Source organism: Budorcas taxicolor, chromosome 18, assembly GCF_023091745.1.
Source record: "Budorcas taxicolor isolate Tak-1 chromosome 18, Takin1.1, whole genome shotgun sequence".
Classification (NCBI taxonomy): domain Eukaryota; kingdom Metazoa; phylum Chordata; class Mammalia; order Artiodactyla; family Bovidae; genus Budorcas; species Budorcas taxicolor.
The window spans coordinates 27,737,603-27,755,162 of NC_068927.1; the positions used below are offsets into that span (position 1 = coordinate 27,737,603).

Below are 17,560 nucleotides of genomic sequence, written 5' to 3' on the forward strand. Positions count from 1 at the left end.
ATCTCTAATTCTTTTGAAGAGATCCCTAGTTTTTCCCATTCTATTGTTTTCCTCTGTTTCTTTGCATTGATCACTGAGGGAGACTTTCTTATCTCTCCTTGCTATTCTTTGGAACTCTGCATTCAAATGGGTTTATCTTTCCTTTTCTCCTTTGCCTTTTGCTTCTGTTCTTTTCTCAGCTATTTGTAATGCCTCTTCAGACAACCACTTTGCCTTTTTGCATTTCTTTTTCTTGGGGATGGTCTTGCTCCCTGTCTCCTGTACAATGTCACGAACCTCATCCATGGTTCTTCAGGCACCCTGTCTATCAGATCTAATTCCTTGAATCTAGTCACTTCTACTGTATAGTCGTAAGAGATTTGATTTAGGTCATACCTGAATGGTTTAGTGGTTTTCCCTGATTTCTTCAATTTCAGTCTGAATTTGGCAATAAGGAGTTCCTAATCTGAGCCACAGTCAGCTCCCGGTCTTATTTTTGCTGACTGTATAGAGCTTCTCCATCTTTGGCTGCAAAGACTATAATCACTCTGATTTCAGTATTGACCATCTGGCGATGTGCATGTGTAGAGTCTTCTCTTGTGTTGTTGGAAGAGGGTGTTTGCTATGACCAGTGCGTTCTCTTGGCAAAACTCGTTAGCCTTTGCCCTGCTTCATTTAGTACTCCAAGGCCAAATTTGCCTGTTACTCCAGATATCTCTTGACTTCCTACTTTTGCATTCCAGTAATGTATAGAAAGTAGCATTTAAGGTGGACAGATGTTCTGGCCTGTGAAGTTTATGGGGAGGGAGGAGCCTATGGCCAGATGCTGGCCAGCAAAGGAAGATGCTTTTGTTCCTTGGTGCCCAGTGAAAGAGCCTGATCAAAGATGATTTGCTCTGTGGCTACTCATTTTATTCTTAAAATAATATATGCGTGTTTGCATTTTTAAATTTAAAGATAATCTCTGTTGTAGCAAAATTTAAACATGCAGGTAAGCTAAAAGAGAAATATTTGAAAACATCCACCTAGAGGTAATTACTGTTGGTTCCTGTATTTGTCTCCTAGAGTTTAGATTTCCTATGTATATATGAATGTCTTTATAAAAAGACATCATATTATTTTGTGAACTGTATTTTTCACTTAATAGTGTCTTTTTGTATCAATACATAGATTCATTATAACTTTTTTTTTCAAATTATAAAAGTATATAGTAAGAGTACTTCTCTGCTTCCTTCCTAGTCCATCTTTCCAGATACAGCTGTGGTTATTGTTTTGGCATATAACCTCCCAGATATTATATATGTGTAATATATATATGATATGGTATATATATGATATATGATATACATATATATATGATATGGTGATATATGATAGATATTAGTGTTATAATTTTAATGATAAATAACATTTCAGATATGGAAATTCATATTTCTGGAGACACTCGAGGCCCTTTTTTGTTTGTTCTTCTCCTTATATATATAGATACTGTAACTTTTTTGAGGCATGCTTTTTAATAACAAGGTTCATATGGTCCCATTTGTATCTTCAGGATATCTTTCTAAGACTAAGAAGAAGCGTCAGGCATTGGGACCCAAATAGGCCTGAGACCTTAGGTTTCCTTAGATGCATGTCTCCTTGAGAAGTTTTGCAAACTGTCCTCTCTTTGCACTGACTCCCCCAGGCCATCATCGAGGAAGCTGAGATTCGATGGACCGAAGTCCAGAGAGAAGTGCATGAGTTTGAAAAAGATATTCTAAAGACCATATCCAAGAAGAAAGGGAGTATTTTGGCCACTCAGAAAGTGATGAAGTACATTGAGGACATGAATCGTCGGAGAGTGAGTTGACACGTGGTTGGTTAGAGCTTAGAGAGGGGAATACTTTCGTAGAACGATGACACAGAAGTGGTCCACGTGAGGCTGCCCCAGTCCATTTGGTCCACCATAACTATTGCCCACATATGAACATTTTTTGTGTCCCGCAAAGCGTGTGTGTCTTAAAATGCAAGTTTATCAAAGCCAAAATCAAACGGGCAGAATGGATATTCATAGTTATCTCAGATCAGCTTCTTCCTTTTAATTTTCTCGTTTGTTTCAAGACCTGCTGTCTTGTTGAGAAAAGTGTGAGCCTGTTTAGTCAGGTGACTACGTAGTGTAGAACAAGTAAACCTCAATTTCTTTGAGTTCCATTAGTGTAAGAATGAGACAAAATGTTCCTTTACTTTCAAAGATTTTGTAGCCTATCAAGCTTTGGATCCTGCAGATAGGTAGTGGTACTAACCCTAACATGTTATATGTAATAAAAAATTATGTAAATTACCAAGAGGGTAATAGATCAAGGAATCATAAGATCATTTTGTCAGGAAAGGCCCCTATATCCAACAATATACTCAAGTTATCTTGAATTTAAAAGTAATAGAAAATTTGTATGGAGCAGACCCAGTTTCCTCTGCTGTTTGCTCACGAGCAAGGGTATCGTAGCAACACCAGCTTGAGTAGACGTCAAAGAGTTAAAAATAAGTGACTGCATGTTAGGGCTCAAAGTTTAATTCTGCAGTCGCAGACCTGCTGATAGGGAAGAAGGAGGACAATGGATTAAAATGTGCTTTTATTTTTTAGGATAACATGAAAGATAAATTACGTTTGAAAAATGTTTCGCTCAAAGTCCAGAGGAAGAAGTTGCTTTTACAATTGAGGCAGGTATGTGGATTTGTCTGTCTTTCTTTTTTTTTAAGGTTACTGTAGTGGGTAGAACAGCATCCTCCCCAAAATGTCCATGTCTCCAAATTCCAAAGATGTCCATGTCCTAAATCCTGGAGTCTGTGACTATGTTACTTTACGTGGCATAAAGATTATGCGGGTGTGATGAAATCAAGAATGTTGAGATGGGGAGAATATCTTGGAGTATCTGAGTGGGTCCAACGTAATCACAAGAGTCCTTAGGAGAGGGAGGCAGGAGGGTGAGACAGAGAAGATGTGGGAATAGAAGCAGAGATCAAAGCGAAGGAAGGGATCATGAATGAAGGATGCAGACTGCCTGTAGAAGCTGGTAATGGCAAGGAAACAGATTCAACTCTAGAGCCTCCAGAAGGAATGCCACCCTGCCAACTCCTTGGTTTTTGCGAAGAACTGTTTCGGACTTCTGACCTCATGAGCTGTAAGAGGATACACTTCTATTGTTTTAAACCTCTGCATTTGTAGTCATTTTTTACGGGAGCAAGAGGAAACTAATACAGTTTCTATGCTGATAAATCTGTAATGGAGCTGGCTTGAATTTAAAAGACCTTCATGGGGCTTCCCTGGTGGCTCAGTGGTAAAGAATCCACCTGCCAATGCAAGAGACACAGGTTGATCCCCAGTCCAGTGACTAAGATTCCGTATGCCGCAGAACAACTAACTCACAACTACTGAGCCTGTGCTCTAGAGACCGGGAGCCACAACTGCTGAGCCCAGGTGCCACAACCACTGAAGGCTGTGTGGGAGCCTATGCTCCACAATAAGAGAAGCTGCTGCAATGAGAAGCCGCCAACTGCAACTAGAGAGTAGCCCCTGCTCGCCTCAACTCGAGAAAAGCCCCCACAACAGCAAAGCCCCAGCACAGCCAAAAATAAAGAAAGAAAACCATATATAAAACACCCCTCATGACATACTTGTTGACCCTTTTGGGGAGTGTGGCCTGGGTGGCACAGTTCGGAGTATGCTTTGCCAAGTCTTCGAGCAGCTGATCCAAAAGGCTCCTGATTAAAGGCAGACATGGCACAAGGCCTCTGGAATGTGGCTACATGGTTCCCTCCTCTCTGAGCTCAGTATTTCTGTCATTAACCCAAATGCAGTTACTAATGGCGTGTGCATCAGAGGTGGCCGCTGACAGTGACACAGAGTCGGGCAGGAAAATTAATATCTGGGGCCTGTGGATTGATTGACTTGGGATCCCAAAGGCTCAACAGGTTGGGGGCAACTTTAACACATGAGGTAACTAAGGACAAATGTGAGATCCTTCACTTTGATTCCCCCCAAATACCTGCACAGGTCCTGGGTGGCTTGGTCGTGGAGCAGCTGATACAGTCAGTTCAGTTGGGGGCCATGCTGTGGCCTAGGCTGCACTCCACAATGCCCCCCCACAAAGGGGTGGTCTCTCTGCCCTCTGTTCTGATGTTCTGAGTAACCCCACCTGGAGCACCGTGTCTCATGGAGAGCTCCACGCTTGAAGGAATCTGCAAACTAGAGTCCACGTAGGAGAGGGAACCGAGAACACATCAGGGGACCTGGGACTCATGGGGCCGAGGAGCAGGGGCCCACGAGGGCTGTAGCTGCTGCCTCCAAGTCCTCTGGCTGCTGTGGGAAAGGACCACGCCGCTTGGGAGGGTCCCCAGGCTGGAGCCGGGGTGGAGATGTCAGCGAAGGAGAGTTGAGTTCAGTGGAAGAAAGAACATGGCCCCAGCACGTTTTCAAGAACGTGCCTCCTGATACCGAGTTCCTGGTTCTCTGGGCTTCATGCAAGCTCAGGCATCCAGAAGCATGAGAGGGGAAGCAGATGGCTGACCTTGAACCTGAAAGCCATTGCTACCCAGAGATGACACTGACGGGGTCCTGTCCTCACAGCCTCACAGGGAGAGGTGATGGTGAGAAAAGGCGTAGATGCGTAACTGCTAGACGGAGACCACAGAAGCCGCAACCAGGAGCCACAAAATCCAGAGACTGAGTGGAGGCATGGGTTGCCTTCTGGTGTGGAAGATGGGAACAGTTTGAGCTGGAGGATAGGTCAAGGTAGGGCTTAGGGAAATTGTTGTGTTATTCGGGGGGAAGGGAAGAAGATGTCTTTTAGGAGATATACAGCTTGAATAGCGAGTGGGTGTGGGGAGCAGTCCCGAGGTTGGCTTTTGTGACCACAGACGTGAGATGCCGTAGAGCTGGTGGGACAGGTAAGTGGGGTGAGGGCTAGGGAGGAAACCCAATGCACTAATATACCCCGAGTGCAGAAACGTCATGTGATCAAAGGAAAGGCATTTATGAGCTGCTTATTCTGAGTTTTCCAGGTTAAAAACAACCTTTAATGGCCTCTTCCTTCACAGCCCTGTTTAGGCACCACCTCCTCGGGGAAGCCTCCCCTGACCCCGCCTTCCATACTCTCCTGGCCTGCCTGGAGGGGCTTCTGTTTGCATGCTGCCCCTGTGTGTCCCACGACACCATGCTGTGACCTGCCTGTGAACTGTCATTGAGTATGGGAGTGTTGTATTTACTCAGATCTCTATCCCTAGGGCCTAAGGCCATGCCTGGCACCAAGCAGATCCCCAATCCAAGTTTGTAGAATGACTGAATGATGACTGACTTCCAAAAGCTCACCTGAAGTTAAATGTATGGCGATACAGAAGTCACAACCTCACATCATTTCTTTTTCGGCCATGTTCTATTCTTTATTATTTTTTTTAACTGGCATATAATTGCTTTACAAAGCTGAGTTAGTTTCTGCTGTACAATGAAGTGAATCAGCTATACGTGTACATACACCCCTCCAGGCCCTCTCACTGCATCCCACCCCTCTGGGTCATCACGGAGCACTGAGCTGAGCTGCCTTGCTATACTGCAGGTTCCCACTGGCCATCTGTTTTCCATACGGTAGCATATACATGGTGGGCTGCCGTCTCTGGGGTCGCACAGAGTTGGACACGACTGAAGCGACTTAGCAGCAGCAGCAGCAGCAGCATGTACATGTCGCTCCCAGGCTCCCAGTTCATCCCACCTAGCCCTTCCCCCACTGGGTCCAAGAGCCCATTCTCTGCATCTGCACCTCTATTCCTGCCCTGCACATAGGTTCCTCTTATCATTCTTTTTAGATTTCACACTTACGCATTAATGTATGTTTGTTTTTGTCTTTCTGGCTTGTGTTACTCTTCTTTCTGAGCTGTAGAAGGAAGAGGTAGGCGAGGCCCTCCACGACGTTGACTTCCAGCAGCTGAAGATTGAGAATGCTCAGTTTTTAGAGACGATTGAAGCAAGGAATCAAGAGCTGATCCAGATGAAGCTGGCATCTGGAAACACCCTGCAGATCCTTAACGCGTACAAAGTAAGGTCCAAGCTCATGCCCCGGTGCCTGGGGTTTTCCGAGCCACAGCAAGGTTCTGGGACATCACTGTGGCTTCACCGAGAGCCTAGGCATCCTACGCTCCCCTGTTGCTCTCTGATTTCTCCCAACAAAGCCATATCTCCTGCTGTTGCTGCTGCTACGTCGCTTCAGTCGTGTCCGACTCTTTGCGACCCCATGGACTGCAGCCTACCAGGGTCCTCCATCCATGGGATTTTCCAGGCAAGAGTACTGGAGTGGGTTGCCATTGCCTTCTCTGGCCATATCTCCTAAAATCCCCCAAACGTCTCTATAACCTTGACTATGTGTAAAAACCAGTTGAGGAGCCTTTTTTTTTTTTTTTTTAAGATAGACACACTAGCTCAACCCCAACCAATTGAATTAGGAGGTGAGAGCTATACATTTTTTTAACTCCCCAGCTGATTTTTATGCACTGTGAGTTTTAAGAACCAGCCACAATTAGGGCTCTATTTAATTTAGTCTGTAATAAGCACCTCCCTGGGGCTTCCCTGGTGGCTCAGTGGTAAAGACAATGCAGAAGACTTGGGCTTGATCCCTGTCTTAACGGGGAAGATGCCCTGGAGAAGGAAATGGCAAACCACTCCAGTATTCTTGCCTGGGAAATCCCATGGACAGAGGAGCCTGGTGGGCTACAATCCCTGGAATCGTAAGAGAGTTGACACGACTGAGCAACCAAACAACAATAAGTACTTCCCTGCTTAAAACTCTGCAAAGGAAATCATCTTAGCTATAAATTAAAAAAAAAAAAACTGCTAAATAATTCCTTATCTACACAGAACAGTCTTTGGCGAGAAAGAGGCAATATTGATAATTAAGCAGGGACTATGGGCATGAGCATGGCCTGTTCCTGGCAGACCAGGTGGTCTGGTCATTCTGCTGGCAACTGTCTGATACAGTGGCCCATCTATCCTGCCCACTGGCCTAGGAGACAAGGGTGGTTTTTACAGAAGAACATTTGCAACTGATTTTGATAGAGAACACTCTCTTTGATACCCAATTAAGTAAAATTCATTTCTCCCCTAGAAATTTCATTCCTCTCATTTGTAGACCGATATCCCAAAATATTATACTCGATTATTTCATTTTGAATTTTATCAATAAAACAATTGTGGCAGTTTGTATTTTTCTCTTGTTAATATAATTGTACAGTATCAGTTTTGCCTCTTGGCCTGCAAAGCCTGAAATATTTCCCATCTAACCTTTTACAGAACAAGGTTGCTGACCCTTGGCCTCGTGCCTTGGTGGCAACAGCAGCCACGGACTTGGGCAGCTGACAAGCAAACTTCATTTGGCCCACACAGTGTCATTTAAAACCATGAATTCGAATGTGTTTATATTAGGCTTATGTTTGTTCAATGTTTTCCTTTTACAAATGAAAAACCCGAGGCTGAAAGAGGGAGAGCAATTGCTGGATTCAAGCCACATGCTGTGACGGAGCTGGGGCTCCTAGTCCCGTGTGTGTCCCGCCTTACCCACTGCCTTCCGCTGGCAAAATGTGTGTAGGCAAGGTCGTGCTCACATTCTGAAATTCTTGTGTCCAGCTGGAGAGCTGTGAGGTATGTGGTTACATCACACTGGACCTTGATCTGATCCTGAGGAATCAACTAAGTGGCCCAGGGCCAGTCTGGTCTTGCGGGGAAAAGTCAGGGCTTTGGAGTGGAGCTACTGTCTATAAAATATTAATACGACAGCCAGGCCCAGGTCTTGAGCTCCAGAACGCGTAGTGCAGATTGATGGTGAAACCCAAGCAGCCGGAACACAGGCCGTGGTGGGCAGGATGGGAGCCATTCTGGTCAGAATCCCAGGGGCTAGGGTGCCTGTCAGCCTGCTGAGAATAACAGCAAGCAGATGGTGAAGCTGGGAGGAGACGCCTACGGGAGACCTAAGGCGACACAGCCTGAAGCTGAGAGAGACGCAGTTTGACTTTTCTGTGTCTCAGTTCTCAGGTCTCCTGCGGAAAGCAGGGCCCAGCATGGTGAGTTGTAGAGTCAGGCTTACCTGGGTTTGAATGGGGACTCCTCTGGGAACCATGGGCCGATGCTTCCCCTCTCAGAAGCAGGTTTTTGTGGCTGCCTACCAGGACAGAGCTTGACTGGTCAGTGATGTGTCCCTAGCACTGAGGACAATGGCAAAGCAGGTGCTCAGTCAGAATTGTCAAAAAACTGCTAAAAATCCAGAAGTATGTTTACGGATGGATGGGCAGCAGGTTGGATCATTTTCATTTTAATGTCAAACACCCAAGTGAGAGATGTCATTACAAATATGTAGAATGGGACTTCCCTGGTGGTCTAGTAGCTAAGACTCCTTGCTCCCAATACAGGGACCTGGGATCGATCCCTGGTCAGAGAACTAGATCCCACATGCCACCACAGCTAAAGATGAAAGATCCTGCGTGCCACATCTAAGACTCAGCACAACCAAATAAATACATATTTCCAAAATAATAAAAAAATATGAAGGATAATTTGCCTCTATTACTAAATATATGAGAACCTGTGGCACACTAGGCACAGGGCTAAGTGCTGAGGGTTTAGCCATGAAGGAGACAGACAACAGCGTCTTCTCTTCTGTGAGTTTTATGAGTGAGTCTCAGTCAAGGGAGCCCCTGGGGCATCCCTGGTGGCCCCATGGTAGAGAGTCTGGCTGCCGTTGCAGGAGACATGGGCTCGATTCCTGGTCTGGGAAGACCTCACATTTGAGATCGCACATGCTCACAGTAGCATCCACCTCTTTGTCCGTCCAGATGACGGTGGTCTTAGGCCACGTGCTCTCCGTGTGCCAGGCACTGTGCTCAACACTTTACCAGGATCTGTCTCTGTCAAGCCTTCCCTGGTGGCTCAGACAGTAAAGGATCCACCTGCAGTGCAGGAGACCCAGGTTTGATCCCTGGATTGAGAAGATCCCCTGGAGAAGGAAATGGCAACCCGCTCCAGTATTCTTGCCTGGAGAATTCCATGGACAGAGGAGCCTGGAGGGCTACAGTCCACGGGGTCACAAAGAATCAGATACGACTGAGTGACTAAGCACCACAACCCTACAAAGCAGTCAGGCCAAGTCTAGAGAGGTTTTCTTAGTAACGGTGGGGTGGGATTTGGGTCCAGGTGTGTCTGGGCGCTTTGCAGGTGAGAAGCCTCCCGAGGTCCTCCCCTGCCTCTTAGGCACCAGGATTCTGAAAATCTGGAGTCATGAGAAGGACAGACCCACGTTCCTGGATGGTCCTGCTATTCTGCTGAAGAAAGAGTTGTCTGCCTCTTTTTCCTATAGCGATCATCTTTGCTCAAGACTTCCTGTGTTGTTATATTGCAGAGCAAGCTACACCACGCCATGGAAATGTCCCTCAATCTGACCAAGGAGTTCTTGCTGAGAAAAGAGTTACTTGAAAAAGTTGAAAAAGAAACCCTACAAGCAGAGGAGGTAGGCGAGGGTAAAACATGCTCTTTCTTGTGCTTTTCTCCTCCTGTCAACTAGGAATCTGAGTCAGCCACCTTGGTTTCTGTCTAGAAGAGCCTTAGATCAGAAAAATCAAAATAGTTCTGGGCCATCAGAGGAGAAGGCTCCCAGTCCATGGTGTTGGCATTTTAATTACTGCTGGGTTAGAATCTAGAGTCAGAAATCATCTAGAAACCACAGAGTCCAAATCACCCTTGAGAATTCCTTAAGTGACTCATAAGGTACCAAATTCAAAGTATAGTGTATTCAACCTGGCAAAAACATGTACGATGCGTGTAATAATGTAACCAATATAAGAAAAAGAATGCACAGCAAATGATAACATTCTATGCAAAGGAGAGAAAGCTTTTTAAACACGGAGCTCTCACTTGGTATGATGGCTGCTCAGATGGTAGACTTGTGACCTCCGTCCCAGTGCCCTCCAGGGCCTGCGGTCACCATGTGAACATCTGAGCTCCCTCCATCTGCACCGGGGTTGAGTGCTCTCAGTATTTGGCTGAGCACATAGAGTTGAATTCCCGCAACCTAAATGCACCTGGGATCCTCAAAAGCGACTTTGGGGGTAAGATGGGGGACAATGAGCCCTGGACTTGTATTCTGAAGGCCTGGCATCAGGTTTGGTATTGCCAGTCTTTAGCCTCGAATAAGCCTTTGAAGGAGACAGAACTCAGTTTCCGTATCCCGGCAAAAGATGTCACAGCCTTTGTTGCGGTGATCAGACAGGGTGCTTTGTCAACCTCTTACAACCATCCATCTGTTCAGTTAATACTGTCATTGTCTCAAATGAGTCTGAAGTGTCCCCGACACTACCTGCAACAGTCCCGAAGCCACAGGATTACTACATCTGACTCAGTTTTGCCGTGGCGTCCGCATCGTATTCTTGGTGGAGAGCCTGAATCCTTTGCAAATAAAAAAAAAAAAGCCGGTCTCAGTACAGAGTGGCCTATAACAAAATCAAAGCAAAGATCTGTGTATTCTCTCTATGCGGAATTCCTGTAGTCCTTCTTTGTTTGTGTTGATGCTTCTTAGATGACAAGTAAAATGTGAGATCAATCTTTAAAAGCCTGGCGTTAACTACTTAGTATATTTTCATTTTCTTAACTTTTAAAAAAACAGCTCAATTGGGATATAATTCATGTATGAAATAATGTATCAATTTAAAGTGTAGATTCGAGTGGCTTATAGTATATTCCCAGAGTTGTGTAACCACCAGCTTGAGTATTTTTGAACATTTTCATCACCTCAGAAAGAAACCCTGGATCCACTAGACATCCTTTATTTTACCTCACCTCATTCCCATCCACCAACCACTCACTCACTCACTTTAGTCTCTCAGTCGTGTCCGACTCTTTGTGACTCCGTGGACTGCAGCATGCCAGGCCTCCCTGTCCATCACCAGCTCCCGGAGTCTACCCAAACTCACGTCCATTGAGTCAGTGATGCCATCCAACCATCTCATCCTCTGTCGTCCCCTTCTCTACCTGCCCTCAATCTTTCCCAGCATCAGGGTCTTTCAAAATGAGTCAGCTCTTTGCATCAGGTGGCCAAAGTATTGGAGTTTCAGCTTCAACATCAGTCCTTCCAATGAACACCCAGGACTGATCTCCTTTAGGATGGAATGGTTGGATCTCCTTGCAATCCAAGGGACTCTCAAGAGTCTTCTCCAACACCACAGTTCAAAAGCATCAGTTCTTTGGTGCTCAGCTTTCCTTATATCTATACAGTTTTCTCACATCTATACATGACTACTGGAAAAACCATAGCCTTGACTAGATGGACTTTTGTTGGCAAAGTAATGTCTCTGCTTTTTAATATATTGCCTAGGTTGGTCATCGAAGAAGGCAATGGCACCCTACTCCAGTACTCTTGCCTGGGAAATCCCATGGACAGAGGAGCCTGGTAGGCTACAGTCCATGGGGTCGCAAAGAGTCGGACACGACTGAGCGACTTCACTTTCACTTTTCACTTTCATGCATTGGAGAAGGAAATGACAACCCACTCCAGTGTTCTTGCCTGGAGAATCCCAGGGACGGGGAGCCTGGTGGGCTGCCGTCTATGGGGTCGCACAGAGTCGGACATGACTGATGCGACTTAGCAGCAGCAGCAGCAGGTTGGTCATAACTTTTCTTCCAATGAGTAAGCATCTTTTAATTTCGTGGCTGCAGTCACCATCTGCAGTGATTTTGGAGCCCCCCGAAATAAAGTCTCCCTCTGTTTGCATTTTTTTCCCATCTGTTTGCCATGAAGTGATGGGACCAGATGCCGTGATCCTAGTTTCCTGAATGTTGAGTTTTAAGCCAACTGTTTCACTCTCCTCTTTCACTTTCATCAAGAGGCTCTTTAGCTCTTCTTCGCTTTCTGCCCTTAGGTAGGTGTCATCTGCATATATGAGGTTATTGATATTTCTCCTGGCAATCTTGATTCCAGCTTGTGCTTCATCCAGTCCAGCGTTTCTCATGATGTACTCTGCATATAAGTTAAATAAGCAGGGTGACAATATACAGCCTTGACGTATTCCTTTCCCGATTTGGAACCAGTCTGTTGTTCCATGTCCAGTTCTAACTGTTGCTTCCTGACCTGCATATATATTTCTCAAGACACAGGTCAGGTGGTCTGGTATTCCCATCTCTTTCAGAATTTTCCACAGTTTATTGTGGTCCACACAGTCAAAGGTTTTGGCATAGTCCATAAAGCAGAAATAGATGTTTTTCTGGAACTCTCTTACTTTTTCGGTGATCCAGCGGATGTTGGCAATTTGATCTCTGCCTTTTCTAAAACCAGCTTGAACATCTGGAAGTTCACGGTTCACGTATTGCTGAAGCCTGGCTTGGAGAATTTTGAGCATTACTTTGCTAGGGTGTGCTGCTGCTGCTAAGTCGCTTCAGTCGTGTCCAGGTCTGTGCGACCCCAAAGACGGCAGCCCACCAGGCTCTTCTGTCTCCAGGATTCTCCAGGCAAGAATACTGGAGTGGATTGCCATTTCCTTCTCCAGCTAGCATGTGAGATGAGTGCAATTGTGCAGTAGTTTGAGCATTCTTTGGCATTGCTTTTCTTGGGTATGGAATGAAAACTGACCTTTTCCAATCCCATGGCCACTGCTGAGTTTTTCAAATTTGCTGGCATATTGAGTGCAGCACATTCACAACATCATCTTTTAGGATTTGAAATAGCTCAACTGGAATTCCATCAGCTCCACTAGCTTTGTTTGTAGTGATGTTTTCTAAGGCCCACTTGACTTCACATTCCAGGATGTCTGGCTCTAGGGGAGTGATCACACCGTCGTGATTATCTGGGTCGTGAAGATCTGTTTTGTACAGTTCTGTGTATTCGTGCCACCTCTTCTTTATGTCTTCTGCCTCTATTAGGTAACCACGGGTGACTACTAGTCAGCTTCGTGTCTCTGTGAATTGGCCTTTTCTCATAGGGTCTTTCGGAGAAGGCAGTGGCAAGCCACTCCAGTACTCTTGCCTAGAAAATCCCATGGATGGAGGAGCCTGGTAGGCTGCAGGCCATGGGGTCGCGAAGAGTCCGACATGACTGAAGCAACTTAGCAGCAGCAGCAGCATAGGGTCTTCCCAGGTGGCTCTAGTGGTAAACTACCTGCTTGTCAATCAGGAGAATTAAGAGGCTTGGGTTTGGTCCTTGGGTTGGGAAGATCCCCTGGTGGAAGGCATGACAACCGACTCCAGTATTCTTGCCTGGAGAATCCCATGGACAGAGGAGCCTGGTGAGTCCATTGGGTCACAAGAGTCGGACCCAATTGGAGAGACTTAGCATGCCCATATGCTGCATTGCAGACATATTCTTTACCACTGAGCTACCAGGGAAGCCCTATATATATATAGTACCTCTATGTTTAACATTTACAGAAACTGCCAAGCTGTTTTGCAAACTGGATGCTCCATTTTACATTCCCATCGAAAATGTATGAGTGAGGGTTCCAATTTCTGTACATCTTCACCAACACTTGTTATTTTCAGGTGCTTTCTTCAATGCTTTGCAATAGGGGGGAAGTGGTATTGATTTGAATTTCTTTATGACTAACGATATTGAGCATCTTTTCATATGCTTTTTGGCTACATGTCTGTCTTTCCTGGAAAAATATCTATTCAAGACCTTTGCCCAGTTTTTTTTTTTTTTTAGATTTATTTATTTAATTTATTTTTGGCTGCACTGGATCTTTGTTGCTGCATGGGCTTTCTCTGGTTGTGGCGAGCGTGGGTTACTCTTCAAGGATTTCTGATTGCAATGGCTTCTCTTGTTACAGAGCACAGGCTCTAGGGGCATGAGCTTCAGTAGCTTCAGCATGTGGGCTCAGTAGTTGCTGAGTACGGACTCTAGAGCGCAGGCTCAGTAGTTGTGGTGCATGAGCTTAGTTGCCCCTCAGCACATGGAATCTTCCTGGACCAGGGATCAACCCCCTGTCCCCTGCACTGGCAGGAGGATTCTTATCCTCTGCACCACCAGGGAAGTTCCCTCCTTGAGTTTCTTTATCATCTTCATGATAGCTGCTTTGAAGACTTTGCCAAGCCCTTCTTCTGGATTCTCTGAAAAGCAGTTTAAGTTGCCTCTTTTTGTCCCTGTGTGGATCACACGTCCTTGTTTCTTTCCTATCTCATAATTTTTCTTGCAAACTGGACATTTTAGATAATATATTTTAGCAACAATATCTTGGTCTTGTTATCATTTTTGCTTCTTGCTTAGTGATTTGGCTGCACTATTCAGTAAAGTCTCCCTCTCCTGCTCTTAGTAGCCTCTGATGTGGCTCCTCAGAGGGTACAGCCTCGCTCACGGAGTCTATCTCCCTGACAACCAGGGTGATTTCAGCTGAGTTCTCTTTGACGCCTCCATCTTCTAGCTAAACCTCGCGCTGGTCTGCCTCTATTGGTACCACACCTAGCTGTTAGCCTCCTTCATTACTAGCTGATGGCTCTACTGCCTTAACACCCTGAGACGTTAATTGCTCCACATTCTTGATCTAATTAACATCAGGCTCGATCACAGGGGCAAAGCATTGCCAGTCATTGAGGCTTGCTCTAACCACATATTTGTTGTTTCAACTCTTTGCGACCCCAAGGGCTGCAGCACGCCAAGCTTCCCTGTCCTTTACTATCTCCTGGAGTTTGCTCAAACTCATGTTCATTGAGTCAGTGATGCCATCCAACCATCTCATCCTCTGTCACCCCCTTCTCCTCCTGCTCTCAATCTTTCTCAGCATCAGGGTCTTTTCCAATGAGTCAGTTCTTCTCATCAGGTGGCCAAATTGGAACTTCAGCATCAGTCCTTCCAATGAATATTCAGGGTTGATTCCTCTAGGAATGACAGACTTGATCTCCTTGAGTCCAAGAGACTCTCAGGAAGGCTCTTCTTAATTTTCTCTTTCTCTGGTTAAGTTAAAGATCTAACTGATCTACTTTTTGCTTGTTGCTACTTCTACTGGAACTATCAGATTGATCTTAACCACTCACCCCAAAGATCTCCACTGTTTTCCACAAAGTCCTTAGGCATGATATCCCCACACTGTTCCAAGTAAAGTTCATTTCTTAGGCCACATTCCGGAGCTCTTTGTTTTACAGCCTCTCCCCTGCACCATTGCACCGGAGCTGGGCATGGGAACAATGGCCTGCCTTTCCTGTAGTTTCACCCTGCTCTTCAAGCGGGGTGCTGGGTGAGACTGCAGTCCCTGCTCTTCTGAACATATCCCTCGTAGCTAGTGCTTAATGCTCTAGTTCTTACTTCATTATATTCATCTCAGGTATTCTCTAATCATCATCCTCACAAGAGTGTCCGCTGATGGTTCTGAATATATTTTTAGGTCTCCCCACAGTTGTGTGTCATGCTAGACAGATAGTAGGTATGCACTGTATACTTCCTGACAAATTTTTACTGCATTCTGAAAACAAGTTAATAAAAAATTAATTTTGTTAGGTTGTCTTAAACTGAATTAAAATAGCACTTCTCAAACCAGAAGAAGACAATCAATAACTGGGGAATCTTGTTACAAGCAGCTTCTGATTGGGTAGATGGCCTGAGAGTCTGCATTTTCACCCAGTTCCCAGGTGATGCCAGTGTCACAGGATGGTGATTCTTTTGTGAAGCAAGGAATCAAAATAACACACTAGGTTAGGAAGAGTCAACATCATAAGAATGTTAGTTCTATTTAAGTTGATCTGTGAAATAACAGTATTCCAATTAAAATAACAAAAGTTTTTGGAAGGTTTAAATAAACTGACTCAAAAATTCTTTTGGAAAAATAGGAAAATTAAAATTCTTAATAAGGAGGAGACTAGCCCTACCAGATACTGAGACATGTCATGAGGTTACAGTATTTAAAACAGGACCATTAAAAAACAAAAGACCATGAATAGACTGGAAGATCAAAGAAAAAATATAAGCCAATTGATATAAGTATACATTAATACTGATGGATTTAGTTTATGATAAAAGTGACATTGTAATAAAAGACAACAGATTATTCAGTTAGTAACAATTAACTTGGAACTTATATGTAATGGTGAAATTAATCCAGTCATATCATAAATTTAAATGTAAATAATAAAGCCATTAAAGTCCTAAATTTATATAGTGGGAACATTTTTATTATGATCTTGGAATGGGGAAGACATTTAAAATGTAAAGCTCATAAACCATGAAATCAATAAAGTCAACTATATAAAAATAAAAATTTTTCTGCATGACAGAAACCATCGTAAGTAAGGCCAAAAGATAAGTAACTGGGAAAATGTTGTATCTAACATCACAAGGAGCCAATTTTCTTAAAACATAAATGCATTTTAGAAATTAATAGGAAAAATCTAACAAAAAGTAGGAAAAATAGGCCAAAGACTTAAACAGTTTACAAAAAAGCTAAAAAACCTCAAACATATTAAAAATGTTCCTCTTCACCCATAAGGGTCAGAAAAAGTAAAGCTACAATGAGGTACTATTTTTCCTCCATTAAACTAACACAGGTGAAATAGTAAGATTGTGTTGAGAGAACAGGGAAAACAGGCAGTCTTCAAACATTGCTGCAGAAGTATATTGGCTTGATCATTGTAAGAGAAGGCAAGTCAGCACCGTAAATCGTGTACACTCACATGCTTAGGGCAGAGTTTCTCAACCTAGACACTACTGACATTTGGGGTCAGATAATTCTTTGTTGTGGGGTCTGTCCTCTGCATGGTAGGGTATTCAGTAGCATCCCTGATCTCAGCCTACTAGATGCCAGTAGCACTCCCCTAACTATGACAAGCAAAAATGTCTCCAGGCATTGCCAAATGTCTCCTGCGGGGAAATAGCTTCTGGTTGAGAATCACTGCCTTAGAATAAGCAATTTCACTTTCAGTAGCTTATCCTACTGATATATTTGCATTTTTACAAAATAATGTATACCCCAAAGATTTGTAATCACAGCACTGTTTGTTGTAACAAGAGATGAAGAAGCTAAGTGACTGGGGTGGGGACTTGTTAAATTATGGTACATCCGTACAGTGGAAAATTATGCAGCTGTTGAAAAAGAGTAAATTCTTTATGTGCTGATACAGCAGATCCTTCAAGATTTATTGAGGGGGAGAAAAAAGTTGGATAAATAAAAGTGAATAAAGATCCCCATAAAGCAGCCTGTCAGGAGCGGTGTGCTCTGGAGTGGGTGCTCCTAGATCTCACTTGTTTAATCAAAGAGGAAAACCTTCCTTTGCTTTTGAAGTGAATGGGTTCTCATTCTATTGGCTCCAACAACCCCAGGCAGGAGGACCCTTCTTGGGGCCCCACTCGAAAAGCTCAGCAAGGTGTCTAGCATAAGAAGCTGTCAGAACTTGAAGGTCCAGTCCTCTTTCTTCCTGTCCTACAAAACCACCACTAAGGTTTTGGATTTTGGAATGGGTGATGGTGACTTCACTTCTTCTTCAGCTTCTCAAGTATGACAGGATCAAAGATTATCTTGTACAGAGATTGTACCTCCCAGCTTCCCTACTTGGAAAGAAACAAGTGTGGAAATGGAGCAGCAGAAGTGCCTCTTCTATGATCTA

At 44.4% G+C, this 17,560-nt stretch overlaps 1 protein-coding gene across 1 annotated transcript in view; it reads left to right on the plus strand.

Annotated features, from left to right (window-relative positions):
- The window catches only part of CCDC113 (coiled-coil domain containing 113), a 31,493-nt gene that overhangs the window by 8,934 nt on the left and 4,999 nt on the right, over positions 1-17,560 (plus strand). Inside the window, exons 4-7 of the mRNA XM_052656578.1 lie at positions 1,664-1,819; positions 2,600-2,680; positions 5,889-6,044; positions 9,390-9,497. Of these exons, the coding sequence (XP_052512538.1) occupies positions 1,664-1,819; positions 2,600-2,680; positions 5,889-6,044; positions 9,390-9,497 (501 nt within the window). The remainder of the gene's footprint in view (positions 1-1,663; positions 1,820-2,599; positions 2,681-5,888; positions 6,045-9,389; positions 9,498-17,560) is intronic.